This window comes from Patella vulgata, chromosome 1 (genome assembly GCF_932274485.2).
Source record: "Patella vulgata chromosome 1, xgPatVulg1.2, whole genome shotgun sequence".
NCBI classification, from domain to species: Eukaryota; Metazoa; Mollusca; class Gastropoda; family Patellidae; genus Patella; species Patella vulgata.
In genome coordinates, this window is record NC_065879.2 from 4,000,489 (window position 1) to 4,023,908 (window position 23,420).

General features: G+C 34.5%; 1 protein-coding gene across 4 annotated transcripts in view; it reads right to left on the bottom strand.

Annotated features, from left to right (window-relative positions):
- The window catches only part of LOC126808474 (adenylate kinase isoenzyme 5), a 58,960-nt gene that overhangs the window by 19,738 nt on the left and 15,802 nt on the right, over positions 1 to 23,420 (bottom strand). For 2 of the 4 annotated variants that reach the window (XM_050533196.1, XM_050533195.1), the window contains 6 exons: positions 22,969 to 23,160; positions 20,343 to 20,429; positions 11,708 to 11,738; positions 1,500 to 1,535; positions 771 to 934; positions 74 to 190 (listed from right to left, as the gene is read on the bottom strand). In XM_050533196.1, coding sequence (XP_050389153.1) covers positions 74 to 190; positions 771 to 934; positions 1,500 to 1,535; positions 11,708 to 11,738; positions 20,343 to 20,429; positions 22,969 to 23,160 — 627 coding nt within the window. Of the gene's footprint in view, positions 1 to 73; positions 191 to 770; positions 935 to 1,499; positions 1,536 to 7,152; positions 8,287 to 11,707; positions 11,739 to 15,868; positions 16,056 to 20,342; positions 20,430 to 22,968; positions 23,161 to 23,420 lie in introns of those variants that run through there. The other 2 variants (XM_050533202.2, XM_050533201.1) reach the window with 2 other exon arrangements.

A 23,420-nucleotide genomic window follows, 5' to 3' on the forward strand; every position in this document is an offset into this window, starting at 1 on the left:
TATATCAGACTTTGAAAAATTCACTTAAAAAAAAATATATATATGGTATGTGGTATGTACTTTAATTTCTTACCTCCCTTTCAAATCTAATGCCTTGTTCTAATTCTCTAGGATAACCATCTATCAAAAATCCTTTACTTGTAGTTGCCTTAGCAACCATAGCATCTTTCAACATGGCTAACACAGTATCCTGGATGTTTAATAAAAGGAAAAGAATGTTCAACATCTTTTCAGCACAACATTGTGGTTATTTTGAGACTAATATGAAGTGTAATGGTAAATTTTTTCAACGTTACCACTTGAATTTAGATTGCCATGCATTGTTCTTAATTAGACATGTACAATTGTATCTGAATGAATATTTTAGATTGCCATGGGGACTTCTTCATGCAGTGTTTTTAATTATAGATGTACAGTTGAATCTGAGTGAACACAGATGTCTAGAATCTTGTTTGTAGTTTTGACAAGATGTGTGCATTGTGCTAACAAGGGCACTAGTATATTCGAGACTTAGACTCGCTTTCCCTTTTTTAAATTAGATTTTTAAATGGCGAACCATTCTAATCTAGTTAAAATCTTGAGTATACAATGGCATCAAGAGTTGATTAAGATCTAGTTTTGTTAATTAATGTCAAATTAATAATTTAGATAACATTTCAAGCCTAAAGAAAGACCTGCAATAGGCAGATTTACCTCTTGCATAATGTATGTTTAAGTTTTAATAAATTCCAATGAGATCATGAATAAGTTTGTTAATTAAACAAACTTACCAAAGGCACTAGATCTCCTTTCTTCATTATTTCGGTCAGTTCCTTGCCTCTTTGTGAACCTGAGGCGACTTCCTCTCGTAATAAGTCACCAGTAGAAAGATGAGTGAAGCCATATTTTTCTACTATTTTAGCACACTGTGTACCCTTACCACTTCCTGGTCCACCTAGAAAAATGAATCAAATAAATACCAAATCTTCGCCCATTGATCATTGATACATTAGTGGCATGGTGCCAGATAATTTTCAAAAATATCAAGAGAAATACATGATTTGGAGAGAGAGAGAGAGAGAGAGAGAGAGAGAAATGGGGTTTAATTTTCACTCGACATAAACTAGTTCATTTCGGAACTAACATATGGTTCAATTGTATTTCAATAATTTGGCCCAACACCCCCCACCCCCTAAAGAGAAAGACTAGATTTGGAGTATATGCTGTGTATGGAACTCATAACTGCACCTATGTATTTAAAAGAAAGGGCAAAATTGGCCCATGGAGCTTTGACACGGTGGGCATTGGATACACATTACATACATTAATTTATCAAATCTATCAGATAAGGGAGGGGGAGATGGGTGCTTGTCCTCTGAGCTTCCCTCTCTGGCACCACGATTGTTGATATCATAATTTTAAAAACATTGAATACCAATTTAAATAAGAATTTATTTGGTCTTCATTCATTTTTCTTACTTGCAGATATAATAAATGATCACTTCTATATGAATACTTACCAACAACAAAGACAACTTTAGCATCTTTTAAAGCTCCTGAAATTAAACAGTAATACACATTTAAAATTAATACCATTTAAAATGATGATGAATGATGATAATGATGATTGATTAATGATGATGATGATTTTACCAGCCAGTTTGCATCTAATCATCTAACTGCTGTCCCATTAAAATGATTAAAGTAGCTAAGTCTCTAACTTAATATCATCCAAATTCTTCGACATTGAAGGCACACATTATTTGTCTATTTAAATTAACATTGATGTGATGTTACCGGGAAAAGATGGGTTTCTGATATCCAATATTTACGACAAAATAAACATTTTACCATTGGTACACTAATCGTGTACCATAATGCTTTTCAGAGTCATTTGTAACAAGGGGCTCGAAGAACGAGGCTATATTCTTATTTGGAGAGCATGCGCAATAAATAATTTCGGTGTAGACTGGTATAACCAGACTCTGGAGATAGCTATTCGATTGAGATTTCTGCCGTATTTCGCCGAAATTAACTAATTAGAAATTACAGTAAAAACAGAAACGATTGAATGTAAATCAGTTTATATACATTCATATTACATTATTATATGCATTGCGCCGCCTTTGTGTCAATTTCTAGATCCCAAATATTAGCGACTTAGCTCCTTTAAGCTAAGGTTATTATCCAGAAGACTAGTATGTCTTCAAGTAGAATTGATTAAAAAAGACTGATACATCTTCAAGAATAATCGATTCAAGAACACTGATATATCTTCAACAAGGATCGATTCAAGAACACTGATATATCTTCAACAAGAATCGATTCAAGACACTGATATATCTTCAACAAGAATCGATTCAAGACACTGAATGATTAAGCTATGGTTATTAACTAGAAGAATGATATACCTTCTACAAGAATCGATTCAAGAAGACTGATGATATATCTTCAAGAAGACTTGATTCAAGCGTATTAAATATAGTCTGTACAAATAAGATATTATTATTGTTCGATTTATATAGCGCTTCTTTACACATGAGTGTTTCTAAGTTTTAAGTTAGTTATCTTAAAGCCCTGGATGGAAGAGGACTATCAAAGAGTTTTTGGAAGATCATTCCACATTTTAGTTGCTCTGGCGGAGAAAACATATTCACCAGAACATTTATTATGTTTAGGAATCCTCAATATGCTTCGATCACTTGAAGAACGAAAGTTGGATCGCCGGGGAGTATAAAAATTCAAAGAGTTCTTTTAAATAACTGGGTGCAGTGTCAGAATAAATTGATTTAAAACATTCACAAGAGCGGACAAGTTTAATTGCTCAATTCTTCCTCATATATTAGAATAGTCCTCATAACCTATGTGTAATTGGTGGTGGGGGAAATCCAACACATGACTATATCAATTACTTCATAATTCCACTGCTTTGTGCCAAGTACTACTTGCATGTACTGTCGTAAGTCCTGTAATTAGGATTAAATTACTGCGTCACCTTTTGAAGACCATGATTATTTAAGATCCTGTGTATATCTTATTAGTATCCTTTTAATAACTTAATCTGCACTACCTAAGAAGCTGAGTATATCTTTGGGGGTACTCGATCGACCATTTAAAAACTGAATTCTCTCAATCCCCAAAATAGTGACAATCGAGTGAAAAGGTTTTTTTTGGCTACAACGCATGCTTCGACTGAATAAGTAAATATCTCAACTAACCAGGCAACCGAAACATATTTTTGTGTGTTTAATTACATCACAATTCTACTCACACCAACTCTATAGTCAGAACTGACAGAACTGAATTCTGTGTCACTCGATTTCAATTCTGTCAATTCTAGACGTTCTGGACTCACAATCGAGCATTCCTAAAGTGTCTTGATATAATTAAATCCTTCTAACTGAGTCTGCTCTATTGTCAATTTTCTGTACATTTTTCCCTGGGGGCAACAGAACCACTGGGTATGATTTTCAACTGTTTTTTTTTAATTGTAAAATCAAATAAAAAAATATGTTGCTACCACTGAGGAGCTACGTGGAAAAGTATTCAATCTTCAATATCTCGAGAATCTAGTATGTCAGCTTCAATATTGTGCATTAAAGGGAGACAACTCTTGACAATGATCTTCAAAGCAACCACCAATTAATTAAAGTATTTCTGGCCACCACTTATAAGAAATGGGCGTGAAATTTAAAAAAAAAAAAAAAAATCAATTTTAGCCACAACCCAAAAATAAAGTTTTTTTTTTTTTTTTGCTTTCTTTTCATTTTTTACGCATAAAAAGTTTTCAGTTTAATTAAACCTTACCAACACATCAATAATTATCTTTTTTAATTGTGGCTTCAGATTTCTTACAGAAATGAAATAAAACAAATTAACAAAAAGAATTTATTGTCAAATAGAGATCAGTTATTCAGAAAACATATAATCAGAAAAAAAGTAAATTATTTTGGCTTATTTTTTAAATGAAGAGTTGACATAGAAAGGCATCTGGAATTTTCTGCTAATAAAATATTGTTTATAATTATAGTAAAAAAAGAAATCATTATTTTCGAAATATAACGTTTAGATAAGAGGCATTATGCGAGATTTTCCTCATAGCACACTGTATGGTGTATGCCCGTCTTCATTAGCCCAGTATAGGAGCAGAACAGTAGGACGTTAAACCCCACTTCATTTCATTTCATTTTATGCGAGATTTTGATAAAGAGCTGGTCGTTTTTGCTATAATACTAACAGTTCAAAAAGAGATAATAAAAAATGAATATGTTAAAAATTTCTGTCAAATTACTTTATTCTGAGCGCAGTTATTAAAGGCTACTTTTAACCGGTTTCACGCAGCGGATCAGTTAAATTTGTATCGAATGTCTATTACCGTTACTTTTATTCCAAATAAGACTTTTAAGATACAAGATATCAGGCCTTTGTCGGTAGTCTCTGTGAGTTAAGCCATGCTTCGCCAGTCCTATAAGCATTTAAAGGACAATATTGGTGCCAGTCATTATCACATATACGCCCGTATATCCGTTATCATTCATCACATCAGTCAGTTATATAGAGAGGCGACTCGTGTTTTCCTTTGGCGTTTGTCACTTTCGATTCAGAAAAACTGTATTACTCAGCTATCGTAGCAATGATCTCTGACATAAAATTATATTTGGAATGTGTTTAACCAGCTCTATCACATATGTGATAATGACTGGCACGAATATTGTCCTTTAACGCAGATATCCCGCTCAATATCCAAGACAAATGAAATGGGGTTTAACGTCCTACTGTTCTGCTCCTAACTGGGCTAATGAAGACGTACATACGCCATACAGTGCGCTATGAGGGAAATTTTGCCAGACAGCGGCACTAGGACCTACTTTTATATCGAATTCCAACTGTCAATGTGTACAGGGACCTTGTTTTTTTGTCCCATCCAAAGGACTAGACAGCTGTCCTTGTCAGGCCCTCTGTCCTGCATCACTGACAAGGGGGAACCACGCCATAAAATCTGGAGGAACTTTCTCGGCCAATGCAGGGATCAGAAACCCGACCTCCAGTCTAGCGAGCCAGCGCCTTACCCACTTAGTCACTGTGAGATCTGATAGTCTAGGATTATTGGATTGTCATGTCTAAATAAGAATTCATATCACATTTGAAGCCACAAAAAAGTCCTGCAATAGGCAAATTTAACACTCGCATAATGCCTTTTGAAAATTTAATAGATCAAACAGTAAGCAAGAGGTAAAATCTGCCGTGCAATAACAAAAACAACCAAGGTGACTACATCATATAAAAATAACCACAACAATGTTTCTTTTTCAACTATTATATATATATATATATAATACAAAAGTAATGCTGAATTTCATTTTTCTGTACAATAAACAAAGTCTTAGCATACTTGAAATCATTAAAAATTAAAAATTATAAATCAGTGCTGAGCTAAACGGTGTAAATACAAATAATGGATATCACAAAATATATATTATGGAAATGATAATAAATACATAATACTAAAATTTATAAATATGACAAAATTAAACATATTTATTGATTTATAATTATGACTAAGAGAGAGAGAGAGAGAGAGAGAGAGGGTTTAACTCCACTGACACAAATTAGGTTATTTCGGAACTAACATATGGTTCAATTTTATTTCAATAATTCGCTTGCATGTAGGGGTCTTTAGGGGTGGTAGGAAACCCAAGGACCCCGGAGAAAATCCACGAGGTTGGACAGTAAAGAGAGAATGGCTTACAATTTATATAAGAGCATGTATATACATATATAACTAATAAAACAACAACAAATTTTATGTAATTAACCATAAATATAATTCTATCACAGATAGGTATAGATAAATATGACATAGAATTTTTATGTAATTAACCATAAATATCACTTATTTCTATCACAGACATAGATATAAATAAATATCACATAGAATTTGGAGCTTTTGCTAATTCATAACATCCCATAGACACCCAAGCAACCATGTTTTTAATACAGCTACTTTTTTAACACAGCTAGTTTGTTTTAGTCTAGTCAGGAAAAAAAGGTCAAACTAGCCATCAGTCACCAAAGAAATAGACCTACTAATGTACAATCTGATTAAAATGTATAAACGTAGACAGATTAATACCTGTCAGGCCAGGTAAGATATAATATAACAATATTAAAATTAATGCCTGTCAGGCCAGGTAAGGTTTTACAATATTAAAATTACTGTAAGAGTTCTTATTGGGGAAGTCTTTTCTATTTCAGTCTGATTAAAATAATACAGATCTATATTTTGTTTCGTTTTTTTATACTTTCGATGGCCTACACTACATGAAGATCTGACCAGTTGTACTGGAAGGTCACGCCAGGGATCGCACGGGTGGCTTTTGACCCTATGATGTCAGAGATTGATTAATCAATCAGCATTCACGTTTCTAGTAGTTTACCCACAGTTCCAGGCATGGGACGCCAAGACGTCGCCGTAACAGATGGTTTCATTGGCTAATACTTCACGCCATCCAGAACGCATGTTATATAACAACTCTTCCAGATCCTAGTGAGTACTGAGAAATAAACGAAACGAAATAGGATCTGTGTTTTAATCATATTGACTGATGTCTCCCCACCTCAATCCCAAAATAAATGGAATGTACCGTAAATAAAATTAAATCAGTTTAATTATAATTATTGAGAGAAACATATAATAACCCGTTCAGCAGATGCTCTAGTTAGGTACCCTGATACAACATCAGTAAAATCATCTATTCTTGCCCTAAAATCAGTCAGCCTATTCTATCAAACACGTTTAAATAACAAAATATTTAACCATGTTTATAATTATATGTATCCTAGTCTAAATTTACAATTTAAAAAGTTGGATAGGATTCTCCCTTATGTTTCAATTTCATAGAAGCAGTAATCAGTCGTGGGACCTTGAATCTGAGTCGAGTCGCAAGTCGCGGCACCTCAAGTCCAAGTCGAGTCCCACATCGCTGACTTTAGAACCAAGTTGAGTTGAAGAACAAGTTGCTGACTTTAGTACCAAGTCGGGATGAGTACCAAATCGCTGACTTTAGTACCAAGTCGAGCTGAATCACAAGTTGCTGACTTTAGTACCAAGTCGAGTTGAGTCCCAAGTCTTTGCAAATGCCAAGTCCTGTTCAAGTCGCCAGTCCATCAAGTCCTAAGCTCTTTCAAGTCGCGAGTCATCACGACTGCTAAGTCTGAGTCGAGAGTAGGGTCACAATACATATTTCAAGTCGAGTCCCAAGGCAGGATATTGATTCTACCTTAGTTGGAGACTCAAGTTCCCATCTCTGTAACAATGAAAACAATATATTTGATGATAAGAACATTGTAAATAGGTTAAACTTTTTGTATCCTGATACCAGAAAGATTACAACTCTAAGTACCACTTTTTTGATTGGTCAATGTCAATGTGGAAAATTGCACAAACAGAAAAGTTAATATGTTCAATAACTAATTCATAACAATATACATTATACTTAAACATAGATCTATTTAACAAAATTATTTTCTCCTTTAAAAGATGCATTATGTAAGAATTTAGATAAAGAGTGGGCTTGCTATAATAGGGATTTCGCCCGTATCTTCCGGACAAGTCCAACACTATTTTCCAAACATCCTAAATTGTCCGACCAGGAATCTGCATAATCAGACATCAAGACATGGTGAATAAAATTCAAAATTACAAAATTAATATAGTGTACTGAGTGTATATGTACCATTCAATATATAAATTTTTCATTCTCTTTATTTTTAAAGTTTAAGAATAGATACGGAAAAATTCATACATTGAAAATTTCAGTCAATTACTATATTACATGTAATTCTGAGAGATGTTATGACTGTTTGAAGTTTTAACAAGAAATAGCGTAAGTAGTCCCAATTGTCAAGTACCATAGATATGATACATCGTAATAATAATGTTTCGATATTCCATTTCAACGTTCAACGAATATATGGTAGACGTTGTCTAATTCACTTAATATCTCAGCCATCCAATGCTCTAGAGAGTTGATTTTGGGCATGTCACGTGAATAATGTCTAAATAATAATTCTTATAATATTGAAAACCAGAAAAAGGATAGATTTAGTTCTGTCACAATGCATCATGATCTATAATTAAAACACATGAAAGAAACATAAGAAATATTTTTAATTGTAATTCAAGAAAGTGACGTTATCCAGATGCATCTAATATTGCTGTATGACGAGGATTAGCGATATTATCCCCTGTTCGGATGTTACTTGATGGTAAAATAGTTGCTTCTATCACCTCCTCAACAACTGGTTCTGTAACGTAAGCCAAAAATAACCTTGATAAACCAACCATGCAACATGCGTTAAAATGTTAGTAATATAACGTAAAAGGTTAGAATAATGTACATGGGTGTCCACAGAGTTTTGTACAAGTGTGGGCCGCTGAGGTGGGGGGGGGGGGGTAAGTTATTGGTACTTCCAAGCAAATCTGGTTACAAAACTTTTGATAATAATTATGTTAATATTATAATTATATGTCTTTAAATTAAAAATGGAAATGATTTTTAATGTAACCGAAATTTACCACATTTTAAAAGATAGGTTGCCAGTAAATTACTGATTTTTCAAGGTGATTAAAGGCAATACATCTGAAATTATTGGAAATCATTGAAAATCAGTAAATTAACATTGTAGTTTGAATTAAATTTGATAAGTTTCACTGCTAGGGCATTGACAATATCAAGGGAAATAACCCTGAAAGTAATTATTGGAAATCGTTGAAAAAAGAGAGAGAGAGAAATGGGGTTTAACGTCCACTCAACACAAACTAGGTCATTTCGGGATTAACATATGGTTTAATTTTATTTCAATAATTCGCTTGCGCATAGGGGTCTTTAGCAGTGGGAGGAAACCGGAGGACCTGGAGAAAACCCACGAGGTTGGACAGGCGACCCTACTCTTTGTCACGTACAACCATGGATTCGAAACCACGCCAGTCGACTCAATGACAGACTTTATGATACAGCGCGTGCACGCTAACCATTCAGCCATCCAACCCCCCCCTCGTTGAAAATAAATAGGCTTCTTCATTTATTAAAACAAAGACTTAAGGTATATAAAATGTAAGACAGTCAGATGATAACCATGACCTCAAGAACAGGTGTGTCGATAATATACGATCACATTTCAAAGTGAGAATTATATAAAAAACATTCTAAAAATTAACCAAAGATTTTTTGTGACAAATTGCCCTACTGTTGCCCTTGCTTGCAGACACCCATGAACATGCTGTTATACTTCAGTTTACACATATTTCCTTTGCCCATCACAAACTGAAGTCAGTTTTCCTGATGTTAAAGGAGCTAAATTGCTAATATTTGCCACTTAAAAATTGACACAAATGTGTCGTTTCCGCTTTTACAGTAATTTCTAATCAGTTATATTTCGTCGAATATAACTGATTAGAAATTACAGTAAAAACAGAAACGATTGAATGTAAATCAGTTTATATACATTCATATTACATTATTATATGCGTTGCGACCCATTTGTCAATTTCAGAAATTGATCTAGGTCCCAAATATTAGTGATTCAGCTTCTTTAATCTACAGACAACAAATCTCAAATGTGCACAGAATTAAATCAAGTCAACACTTTTTTACAAGTTATTATTTCTTCTTTGATTGGTATTTAGTAATTGAACATGTTAACACAAGGTACAATTTTATGGATACACAATTACTGAGTTTAATGCTAAGCGACGTTTGGATGAGGATACTTCGTCTTTATTAATCAAAAGATGAGAATATCCTCATGGAAACGTCACTTAGTATTAAACTCTGTAATTGTGTATCCATAAAATTGTACCTTGTGTTAATATGTTCAGACACTTTAAGACCTAAAACTATATATATACATGTATAAAAGGTGAATAGAAACAATGAAAGCAAATAAAGCTAATGCATAAAAGCAATTTGATTAAAATACAGATCTATATTTCGTTTCGTTTTTTTATACTTTCGATGTCCTGCACTACATGAAGATCTGACCAGCTGTAGTGGAAGGTCGCGTCAGCGGTCATGCGAGCAGCTTTTGACCCTATGATGTCAGACATTTGATTAACCAATCAGCATTGATGTTTCTAGTGGGTTACCCACAGTCCCGTGCACCTCACACCAAAAACGTGCCCTAACAGACTATTTCATTAGATAATCCCTCACATCATCCAAAACCTGAGTTATACAACAACTCTTCCAGATCCTAGTGTATGAAAGACAAGTTAAACGAAATTTTGAACTATAAAAAACGAAATTAAATACATGTAGGATCTGTGTTTTAATCTGATTGACATAAAAGGGTCAGTTAATAAAATAAGCACTAAAAATGAAATTAAAGTAATACATATGTCATTAGTTGTCTCCCTTTTAAAATATCAATCTGTAATGTTTATGAGAAATAAACAAAACAACCGAGTATTCATTGTTTCTTATAGAAAATACATGGCTATTCTTACTTTCACATTAACTCTCAAAACATCCACATCTCTCAGTCATAAATTAAATTTTTTACTAAATACTGATGACAGCTATATATTATAGTTAGGGGGTAGAGGAGGGAGGCAGTGAAGAGGGGGAATCATAGCTCTATAACATTTGCTCCTTTAAAATTTGTCGCCAACAGTAACACAAACATGAGGCAAATATGCATTTTTGTTTTTTCTCTATCCAGTTACTAAATGCTATTTAAAGATTTTTATAATAATAGGCTGATTACAAATGTACGGATGTTTATATGAATATAGCACAGGCTACACAAAAGCAGAATAACAAATATCCTGGAAGATGTAAATTATGTGCATATGTCTCGTAATTTTGTTTGTTGATGTTTGTAGTATGTGTAGTTATTTGTTGACAGTGTGTGTGTGTTAAACAAAATGTAATAGCACTGATGGGTAGTACTTGTACATCATGTTAGATTTCAGGTACCATACCCTATAAATGCATTATTATTATTATTTTAAACTTGACACAAACTAGGTCATTTCGGGTCTAACATATGGTTTGATTGTATTTCAGCAGCAGTGGGAGAAAACTGGATCCTACTCCTTGTCACGTACAACCGGGGAATCGAAACCACGGCAGTTGACTGGATCCTACTCCTTGTCACGTACAACCGGGGAATCGAAACCACGGCAGTTGACAGACCTTATGATACAACGCGCACGTGCTGACCATTCGGCCATTCAACCCCTCCCCCCTGTTTTAAAGATCATAGAACAAAATGACCAATAGACACCCATGTTCCGATGGCCTATAGACACTTTATTATATAAATTTACAATAAAGCATATGGTACGGATATGAGAGAAAGAGAGAAATGGGGTTTAACGTCCACTGGACACAAGCTAGGTCATTTTGGGACTAACATATGGTTTTATTTTATTTCAATAATTCGCTTGCGCGTAGGGGTCTTTAGCAGTGGAAGGAATCCCGGAGCACCCGGAGAAAACCCACTAGGTTGGACAGGCGACCCTACTCCTTGTCACGTACAACAGGGGATTCGAAACCATGCCAGTCGACTCAATGACAGACTTTATGATACAGCGCGCGCACGCTAACCATTCAGCCATCCAACCCCCTGTTCGGATATGATTAATGAAGTATTCTAAGTATTAGAGGGTATATGTCTATATGCAGGATGGTTGATGCTTTAAAAAGAAATATATTTTACTTACCGGTACCTGAATCACCTTGTGGTAGTAATGCCTGGATTAAAATAAATACAAAAAATTTGAAATCAGAGAGAGAGAAATGGGGTTAAACGTCCACTCAAGACGAACTAGGTCATTTTGGGACTAACATATGGTTCAATGATTTTGATCGCAAGGACAGATTTTTAGGTTTATATCCACATGAATGACCAGTTCTAAAGACAATCTAACCACTGTCTTGGGTCTCGCCACAGTTACTGATCTTCACGATATCTTCCTCTTTAATTGACCAATCGCAGCTATCAATTTTTCCATATCGTCATCATATTACCCCTAGATACAGCTTTCATCCAAATAACACTGGTACAGTAAAGTGTTTGTAAGTATTATTTTGGTTTGGTAATGAAATGTTCCAGGTTCCAGGGTTCGTCTGTCCCCCCCCCACCCCCAAAAGTTATGACAAATCCATGCCCTTGTTGGCATTTGAGCAAGAGGACGCCAAGACAATATTTCATTTTAAATCTCATTGAGAATTGTTCTATTTATGAGAGATATTTATGTATGACCTCTGAGGCGACCTCCCAGTACAACTGGTCAGATCTTCATGTAGTGTAGGCCATCGAAAATATGAAAATACGAAAAGAAATATAGATGTATATTTTAATCAGATTGCTCTTTTTATGAGAGATATTTATGTCTGAAATATCCCATTCGGCAAACCTCGACAGATTCTAAGCATCTAATCTCGGCTGTATGACGAATTCCACCATATTGGACCTATTTTAAAGGTCCCGGATGAAAAATGGCTGCGCCCATGGAGATTTCTGTGGAGAGTGTATTATATCAACAAACGTCAAGTTTGGCATTGGGTTTGGGGAATTACCAGAGAATTATATCAAACCAGCAGCCTTGAGACAATATCTCTGCTCGTTTAGTTATATACACTCGACAAAAGACGCCATTTTGGGACTTTTTTGTAAAAGCGGCACGTTTTCCTGTTAAAGTAAACCGGTAGCCGCATCGCAAATGTATGGTCGTAGGTACATATCAATTACTATCATACAGCCGAGGTTAGATGTAGGGTACCAGAATCTGCCGAGGTTTGCCGAGTGTGAAATATCCAAGATGGAGCTAATTAATCATGAATATATGATACATGTATTCACTGTAACCCAGGTATCATTTAATCTTGTGTATCTAGCACTAATTTCTTTCACATTCGTTTAATATCAAATCTTTGTTTAAATCTTTAAAATCACCATAAATCGTTTAATTTGTACTTCTGTCCAGTTTAAAGCTGACTATTCAATTTTGATAATGAGTGTCCAATTTACAAGTGTTTAATTTCACAATCACTGTTACAAAATAAACAACCCAATTGATTAGGGATGTATAATGATTAATGTTTGAACAATAGTCAGGAAATTGAATACTAGTAAATTGGACACTATCAAAATTAATCAGTCAGCTTTAAACTGGACCCAAATACAAATTAGATGATTTTGGGCGATTTTAAATGATTTTTATAAATTTTTAATCAAAGATTTAATACTGAACGAATGTGAAAGAAATTAGTGCTAGATACACAAGATTAAATGATACCAGGGTTACAGTGTAAGTTCTTTCATTGCTATTTTCTTGAAATGTTTTTCAACCCGAGGCGTTGGCATTGGAAACAGCCCCCCTCCACCCCCTACTAAATTTTTTAAATTTCAAACATTTGAAATGGCAACTCAAAATATTCCTACGTAAAATACAGATGTGACATCATCCTTTGATGTTGGCGTACTATTGTTTCCAATAATGTACAAGCAACTTGCCAATCGTACATTATCTATACTAGATGAAATATTGGACTTGCGTGACGTATTTCATTGAAAAGCACATGCGGAATAGTGTCTGTATTTTAAGTTGTATTAAGGTCTCGAGCTAAAGACATTGCATAATATATTGAAAACACATTCGGCTTACGCCTCGTGCAGTATCAATATATTACTTAATGTAACGCCATCGACCATTAAACCATACATAAATATGTACTTTCATTAATATGTAGGTGTTGGTATTTAGGCAAGAAGACGACAAGACAATATTTCATTTTAAATTCTCATTGAGAATTATTCTATTTATGAGAGATATTTATGTGTGAAATATCCGAGATGTATTATGGAGCTAATTAATCATCAATATATTATATTAATACCCAACTGAGTTGATATTCTACTATAAATCAATAATAAAAGTGTTATTATCACTGGTATCATATTATCACTACCCTATATATCTCTCTAAATAATTAATAAATAACATTACATCCGGTAGAGAGAGAGAAATGGGGTTTATGTCCACTCAACACAAACTAGGTCATTTTGGGACTAACATATGGTTAAATTTTTTTATTTCATTAATTTACTTGCGCCAAGAGGTCTTTAGCAGTGGGAGGGAAACAAGAGGACCCGGAGAAAACCCTCGAGGTCTGACAAGCGATTACATCTGGGAGCAATATGATATAGATAAGATAAGATTAAGAACAACCCTATATATATATATATATCTCTTTCTGGATAATAAATAAATAAATTTACATCCAGTAGCAATATGATATATGTAAGATAAGATTAAGAACAACCCTATATATATATCTCTTTCTGGATAATTAATAAATAACATTACATCCGGTAGTAATATGATATATGTAATTTCCATATTTCATTATTTTTTTTACATGCACACATTTTGTTTCGTATTTTCATTTAATACGTACCCTGCATGTGGGTTTTATACTGTCTGCAGGTTGTGTGACCGCCCATAATTTGTATACTTGTATTTCATACTTTGTTGCTCAGACTGGGCTAATGAAGACGGGCATACACCATACAGTGTACTATGAGGGATATTTTGCCCAGGCAGTGGCACTAAGGCCTACTCTTATATTGTTTTTTTTTGTCCCATCCAAACAACTAGACAGCTCTCATTGTCAGGCCCTCCATCCTGCACTACTGACAATGGAAAAACATGCCGGAAAAATCCAGATGAACTTTCTCGGCCAATGCAGGGATCGAACACCCGACCTCAGGGCGAGTGAGCCAGCATCTTACCCACTTAGCCACCGTGGTTCCCTGTTTAATGTAGACTATTCGCGTAACAAATAACATGTATAATAGTCTACCAAGATTTAGATACTTATATTTTAGAAATCAAATTTCTTTTTCATAAATTATGATAAATTGTTAATTTTTTTATTATAATTAAGAGTCAATATTCACTCTTTTCAACAAAATAGCCAGCTAACAATATCCTTGCTAAATTTTCCAATACAGTCAAATTGAAATTCAGGTTTAACTTTAAATGCTATCAATATTAACATTTTGTAAATACTTTTCCGATACCGGTTTTAAATTATAATTAAACACAACCACAATATGCGATGGTTCCTGTTCAAGGTTCAAGAATATTTCGATTTGGAATACTAGTAGAGAGAGAGAGAGAAAGAGAGAGAGAGAGAGAGAGAAATGGGGTTTAACGTCCATTCGACACAAACTAGGTCATTTTGGGACTAACATATGGTTTAATTTTATTTCAATTATTCACTTGCGTGTAGGGGTCTTTAGCAGTGGGAGGAAACCGGAGGACCCGGAGAAAACCCACGAGGTCGGACAGGCGATCCTACTCTTGTCACGTAATTCGGTTGCGCGTAGGGGTCTTTAGCAGTGGGTTGAAACCCGAGGACCAGGAGAAAACCCACGAGGGTCGACCCTACTCCTTGTCACGTACAACCGAGGATTCGAAACCATGCCAGCTGAATCAATGACATTCGGTCACCCCCCCTCCCCCAGGAATACTAAATAAGCATGTGGAATGTATTACAAGACATCTGCACTACCATGACCTTTACGTGAGAACCAATAATGCCAACCCTCAAATAAACAGTAATAATCATACATGGCTGTTTGTTATGCCAGAGAGCTACACTAGGATGTGTGTTAATATGTGTTCAGCCTAATTCCCTCCATACAGAAGAATGCTGTAATGCTATACACAAACTACCTAGACTAATTATCAGCACTATCCAACAAAAACATAGTACAGACCAAACCATTCATAAAATACTTCAATCAAAATGGACAAGGATAAAGAAACAAGAGAATCTATATTCAAGTTATAGATACCGTAAAAATAACTTACAGGCATGTTGCTGTGTAAAAATCAATTAATCTGACCTCTGCTTGCCTGAACTTATAGTCGTCTGCTCAATACAGAATTCTCAAACTACTGATGAGCTCAGAGTGAAATTTCCAAAAATAGTCACACAGTAGTTGTACATATAGTCAGTGTATTAGAGAACAGATCAGTCGTGAGAAAACTAATATTCTCTAGAATCAACCTACTAAATACAACTCATTTAGTTAACAAAAACCCTATAGAATTTCGTCATGCAACATTAAGCAAAGCTGTATTATTTACACATATATTGGATACAAAAAAATTGATTATGCAAATTGAAAAAGTGTAAGTTTCTTGGAATGGAGAGAGAGAAATGGGGTTTAATGTTCACTCGACACAAACTAGGTCATTTTGAGACTAAAATATGGTTCAATTTTATTTCAATAATTTGCTTGTGCGTAGGGGTCTTTAGCAGTAGGAGGAAAACCCACGAGGTTGGACAGGCGACTATACTCCTTGTCACATACAACCAGGAAATCGAAACCACGCCAGTTGACTCAATGACAGAGCTAATGGAACTAGATCTAAATTACACATTATTTCCTTTGGTAGATCAATCATAAAATGTTTAGGGCATTATTTCATTTTCTTTTACATATGTGACAAAAGACATTGAATACAGGTTCAATTTATTGAATACTAGAAGAATGCCCGACTTCGCTTGGGGGTCATAACCTTGAAACCGGAAGTGGTAGACTAAAGCCACCTGGCCTATGTTACTCCCTGGTCCGAGCTACCCCTATACCCCAAATTTCAGACTCGGGGCAGATCTAGTGTAGCCACCAACCCCGAACAGACAGACAAACAGACAGACAGACAAACGACAGTCACAAATATTAGTATAGATATCTATGTTCATTTGGCATTCCACAGTCTCAGTTATCAGATCATATCAAAGCAAACAGGTATATTTAACGAATAAAAAAAACCCCAGACGTCAGTTTTAAATTGTTTTGTCAGTTTTAAATTGTTTTGTCAGTTTTAAATTGTTTTGTCAGTTTTAAATTGTTTTGTTTTAAATTGTTTTGTCAGTTTTAAATTGTTTTGTCAGTTTTAAATTAGTTTTACATTGTTTTAAACTGTTTTAAATTGTTTTGTAAATTTTAAATTGGTTTAAAATTGTTTAGTTCGATTTAAATTAGTTTTAAACTGTTTTAAATTGTTTTGACAGTTTTAAATTGTTTTGTCAGTTTTAAATTGTTTTGTCGGTTTTAAATTGTTGTGTCAGTCTTCAATTAGTTTTACATTGTATTTTCAGTTTTAAATTGTTTTGTAAATTTTAAATTGTTTTGTAAATTTTAAATTGGTTTTAAATTGTTTAGTTAAGATTTAAATAAGTTTTGACGGTTTTAAATTGTTTTTTCAGTTTTTTTAAAATTGTTTTTTCAGTTTTTTTAAAATTGTTTTGTCGGTTTTAAATTGGTTTGTAAGATTTAAATAATTTTTTTCAACTTTAAATTGTTTTGTAAATTTTAAATTGGTTTTAAATTGTTTTGTTAGATTTAAATTAGTTTTGTCAGTTTTAAATGTTTTGTTGTTACTTTTCAAATCACTTTACAATAAATGTTAAGTATTCTGAACAGGAGGCTGTTTCACGAAATTTTGACTAAGATAAAATCGAAATTTAGTAATTTGATTGGATAATATTAGAAAGATTTTAGTGTTTAGCCAATCAAAATTGAAGTCTCTTCTAAAATTTGGATTTTATATTTAGTTAAGATTTCGAGAAACGGGGCCCAGAACCTTAAAAATAATCATTCACTCGATGTTTATTACATTGTACTAAAAATAGCTAAACACACGTAATTCTTCAAAATTATATAATGTTTAGCAAGTACTTTCTGTCATATATTATTATCTTATTATCATATGATTATATGGTGTTACATCCAATACAATAACTCACATTTGTAAGATACTTAAAAAGTGTATAAATTAAAACTTAAAAAAATGAAAAATGTTAAAAAAAATACTAAATCATATACCGATATTTACTGGAGAATAATGTCTTTAAAAACCCACAAAAATTCAATAGATTTTTATCGAGATTTAACAAATGATAGTAAAAAGTGGGAGCTTAATTCACAAAAAAGGGAGACTAAAAAAGAGCATTCATCATATGAAGCCAGTCATGCTCTTGGTTGACCAAGCAGTAAGCCATGTGTTAAAGACACCATAGTTGTCTAGATAGGCAATAAAGCTGTAAATAACTTCTTACACAAAAATATCTACATCAGCTACTTGACTAACAGGATTGGTTTGTCAATTGACACATTATTTAAACAAAAATTTGAATTTATAAAAGGGGGTATGACTATTTTTTTTAACCATAAATGGATCTAAAAGCACATATTAATGTCATATGTGTGTTTATAAAATTAAATGATTTATATTCAATTTTTAAAATAAAAATGTCATTTCTAATCAGTTATGTTAGGTGAAATACCTGAACAGTCAATTATGTTAGGTGAAATAACTGAGCAGTCCAAACTGAACGACAATCATTTACGCCTAATGTAGTGAACGAGTGGATAAATCAACGCTGTTACAATTAAAAGTACTTGGCTTCATTGAGGTCTTAACACAAAGTGATGCTCTACACAGACCAGAACCTGATGCTGTTTGTGCCACGTGACATCTAGGGTCACCTCCTACACTAATTAGCCCATTCTTCACATTTTTATTATTATAATTTTATCATTTGTGAATTGTAATTTAGAATATGTTTTTATTTGTTCATTTCTTTTGCGCCCGAAACGATAGGGTACACGACTCGTGTACGGATTTTAAATTGTTCATTGTGTCTTAAATATTGTATATTAGGATCCCACATTTTCACAACATAACAACATCAATATGGATTGAAATGGACCAATATTGAATTCTAATTTGTGTTTTTAATTTCGAATATTATGGAAAATATTGAGTTAGAGACTTAGCTCCTTTAACTCTTCTTTATACATGTTGTAAACTTATTTGGGTTAAATATCTGTAATAAGTTTTGGTCGATAATTTTAGATATAAATTACGTTGACATTTAATCAATAGAATATCAAGGCTGCTTGCTACAGTTTGTATTATATTAACCTAATAATGCTTTAATACTTCATATAACTATACATAATACATGTCAACACAGAGAGAGAGAGAGAGAGACAGAGAGAGAGAGAGAGAGAGAGAGAGATGGGTTTAACTGCACTCCACACAAACTAGGTCAATTCGGGAATAACATATGATACAATAATTCGATTGCGCATAGGAGTTTTTTGCAGTGGGAGGAAACTAGAGGAAGAGGAGAAAACCCATGAGATTGGACAGATGACCAACCACATGACTCATTATATCAGACCTTATTTTTAGACTACACGAGCCCCGAAGACTCCCATATATCAACAGAACTTATTAGTTGAGTTTTACACAACTGCTATATGAGGACTAATTCATCAGACTCTTGCATGCTAATTTTAATTCCTTTAAAATTCAGCTAAGAAAATTTATAGATTAATTTATTCTATTTCTATTTTTGAAGTTGAACTTTCTTTTAAATTGAGTTATTTAGTGAAAAGGTCCTGGGCCGGATATTTTTTTTTATCCAAATATTTAAACATGCATTATGCAAGAGCAAAATCTGCTTAGTCTTTCTTTAGGCCTGAAATGTTATCTAAATTATCAATTAGACATTAATTAACTTATCCAGACCATAATAAACTCTCGATGTCAAGGCTATCCTTCGATTTTGGCTGGATTAGATTCCTATATGCCGCTTAACGGCCATTGATAATTAAATCAAAACAGTGGATAATCGAGACTATGCTGTTTATATTAATGATTTTAGTAATGATGACCGAGACTATGCGAAAATTTCACCTGCTTCGTTCTCGGCTCATAGTGGATCAATTTGACTGAAATTTTCAGCAAATTACCTTTACACTATCTAGTTTTTAACTATTATAGCGAGAACTGCCATCTCTTTATCTTATCTCCCATAATGTATCTTTAAGATACATTTTTACAGACTACGATTTGACTAATGTTGATATACAGAAAACTATCTAGATGTATTATAATTTCATAAGCATGGGCAGATAAACTGAGAGAGAGAGAGAAATGGGGTTTAACGTCCACTTGACACAAACTAGGTCATTTCAAGACTAACATGTAGTTCAATTTTATTTCAATAATTCGCTTGCGCGTAGGGTGTCTTTAGCAGTTGGAGGAAACCGAAGGATCCAGAGAAAACCCATGAAGTTGGACAGGCAACCCTGCTCCTTGTCACGTACAACCGGGGAATCGAAACCATGCCAGTTGACTCAAAGACAGACCTTATGATACAACGCACACATGCTAACCACTCGGCCACCCAACTCCCCAGACAGAGACTAACAAACTCATTTCTTCGACAGGCTGGTGGACAATAAATTATGAATTTACTTACATTTTGTGGTGCTTGACCATAAAAGGCCATGTCAAAAACTGAACATAGATCAAAATATATTTCATCTATATCTCTATCACCATTTATCTACAAATAATAAAACAAATATTATCATTAAAATAATCACTAAAATAATAGTAAAGATAAAGGATAATCAGAAAAAATGTGAAAGGCTGCTACATTTGTCTTCAAATGAAAATGTTCTTAATTATTATGTCCATATTATTTTCTAGTAATAGTCAACTAGAGAATTACTTCATGGATCCATTATTTTCTAGTAATAGTCAACTAGGGGATTAGTTCATGGATCCATCATTTTCTAGTAATAGTCAACTAGGGGATTAGTTCATGGATCCATATTTTCTGCTGCTGCTTGATGAAAAAAAAAAATCTTCTAACAATTGATAAGGATCTAGGGTCCTTGAAGTTATCTTATCACTAGGGTTTGTACTCTTGACCCCAATGCTTTCCACCAAATTCAAAAAACATCCATAAAAAACTACAGTCTCTTTTGTGTTCACAAGGTTTCAGGCAAAGGGTGATAACTCCGGAACAAAGTCACGGTACACTGAATATCGATAGGGTTTATCCTCTAATGAGTATATTGAAACGGCAAAAAGAAAATAGTTGGATAACTAGAGAAAAATGGGGTTTAACGTCCACTCGACACAAACTATGTCATTTCGGGACTAACATATGATCCAATTTTATTTCAATAATTTGGTTGCGCGTAGGGGTTTTTAGCCGTAGGAGGAAACCGGAGGACAGACTACCCTACTCCTTGTCACGTACGACCGGGGAATCAAAACCACGCCAGCTGACTCAATGACAGACCTTATGATGCAGCGTGCATACATGTAATTAGAAGGGGTATGTCTGGTTGATCAGCATTAACTAAGTATTGCTGTGTACATGTATATTTGTCTTGTTATATACTCAGCCAAATTAAAAACTTGACACCGATGAATTTCAACAAATTTTTTTTTCTGGTAAGTCAAATAAATTTTAAAGTGTTTCTAACGATAGTAAGTAGTAAGAAGCCTTTAATTTTATAAAATTGTGACTTTTGAGCATATAAAGATGAAAAACCTGAAAAACACGTGCAAACACAAACTTGTGAGGTCAATCAATGCAAGTTTGCTTAAACTGAACACGCACACGTAACTTGAACTGGAAAAACAAATTAAAATTGTTATTTTCATCTTTGTTAGAAAATGCCGCGCCTTTCGAATGTAGAACGTCTACGTGCTATAGGTAGGCTCTATGCTGGTCAGTCTGTGGTCACTGTTGCAAGAGCCTTTAATTGTTCACGCCAGACAATAATTAATCTTAGAATGAGAGTGCTTCAAACTGGAACTATTGCCGACCGCCCAAGGGCGGGAGCGCCACGTGTGACGTCACTCCAGGAAGATCAAGCAATACGATTACGTCATCTTAGAAACAGATTTGTCACTACAACCCCCACAAGTAGAGAGATGTTTGGTGGAAGGGTAACTGCACAAACTGTTCGAAATCGCTTGCAGGCTGCTGGTCTTCGAGCTCGGAGGCCCTATAATGGACCAATATTGACACCTCTTCATAGCCGTAACTGACTTGTGTTGGCCACAAGACACATAAGATTTACTCAAAGACAGTGGAATTCGGTTGTCTTTAGTGACGAATCTCGATTCATTTTGAGATTTGCCGATGGCAGGGCCCGAGTGTACCGCAGACGAGGTGAACGTTACGCTCAAGTATCCGTCAGGGAAGTTGACCGATTTGGTGGCGGCAGCGTCATGGTTTGGGGTTCTTTTTGTGCACATGAACGTTCTCCTCTTGTTGTTGTCCAAGGGAACTTAAATGCTGTCCAGTACAGGGATCAGATTTTGCAACCTGTTCTTCTCCCGTTTATGCAGAGACATGGGCCTGGACTAACGTTTCAACAAGACAATGCTCGACCCCATACAGCAATTGCTACCCAGAATTTTTTAAGAAATGCCGGTGTCCAAGTCCTGGATTGGCCGTCGCTTAGCCCCGACCTTAATCCTATTGAAAACATCTGGGACGAACTGGGTCGACGTGTTCGTCAGCAAGTGAATCCACCACTGTCGTTGCAGGACCTTCAACATGCTCTTGCTGAGCAGTGGCGACGTCTTCCTCGGGTAGTGTTTACTAATGTTCTGAGATCCATCAGAAGACGTTGTGTGGCAGTACGAGAGTAACGAGACGCTAGAGGAGGCCACAACCGTTACTAAACACTTTATTCCGATTGTTCTCCAAGTCTGTGAATTTCATTTTGGGGGGTACTGTGACATCACGAACGTTATCAATGTCAAGGACTTTCGGCGAGACGTATTCTTGCTTTCTGTTGATGTCAAGGTCGTCTGTGCACAACATAACACTAAAATAGTTGCCTTAGACCAAATATTAAAAATCTAGTCCCAAAAATCCTGAGTGTCAAGTTTTTAATTTGGCTGAGTATATTTTCACATCTTATCATTGCTGAATAATAACTAGAGAAGCCTAGTCGAAACAACACTCAGTAATAAGCAGTAATTGTATTCCATAGAATTGTGACCTGTATATAACTATTACATTTTGTTATTTTTTGGACAAATATCTAAAAAGAGCAATATATCATACACACCACAACTAATTTTCCATCCTCGTCAAAATATTTCAATACAGGTAAGGTATTATTTTTGAAGAAAGTTAATCTATTGGATATAGCTGATAAATTGTCATCTATACGTTCAGTTTTTTCACCTCTTTCAACCAGTCTCTTCTGTAAATAATACTCTTCACAATCTAAAACAATGGCGAATCCTAACCCACCAATCTGTAAGAAACAAGATATGTATAACATACATATATTATGCAAGAGCTAAATCTGCCTATTTCAGGTCTTTCTTTAGGCATGAAATGTTATCTAAATTATTAATTAGACATCAATTAACTTATCCAGATCATAATCAACTCTCGATGGCATCACTAGCCTACGATATTTACTGGATTTGAATCCGATCTACTGCCCAACGCTCACTGATGATTAAATCAACCAGCGGCTGACAGGCAGGATACGCCCAAAATTTTCGAGAG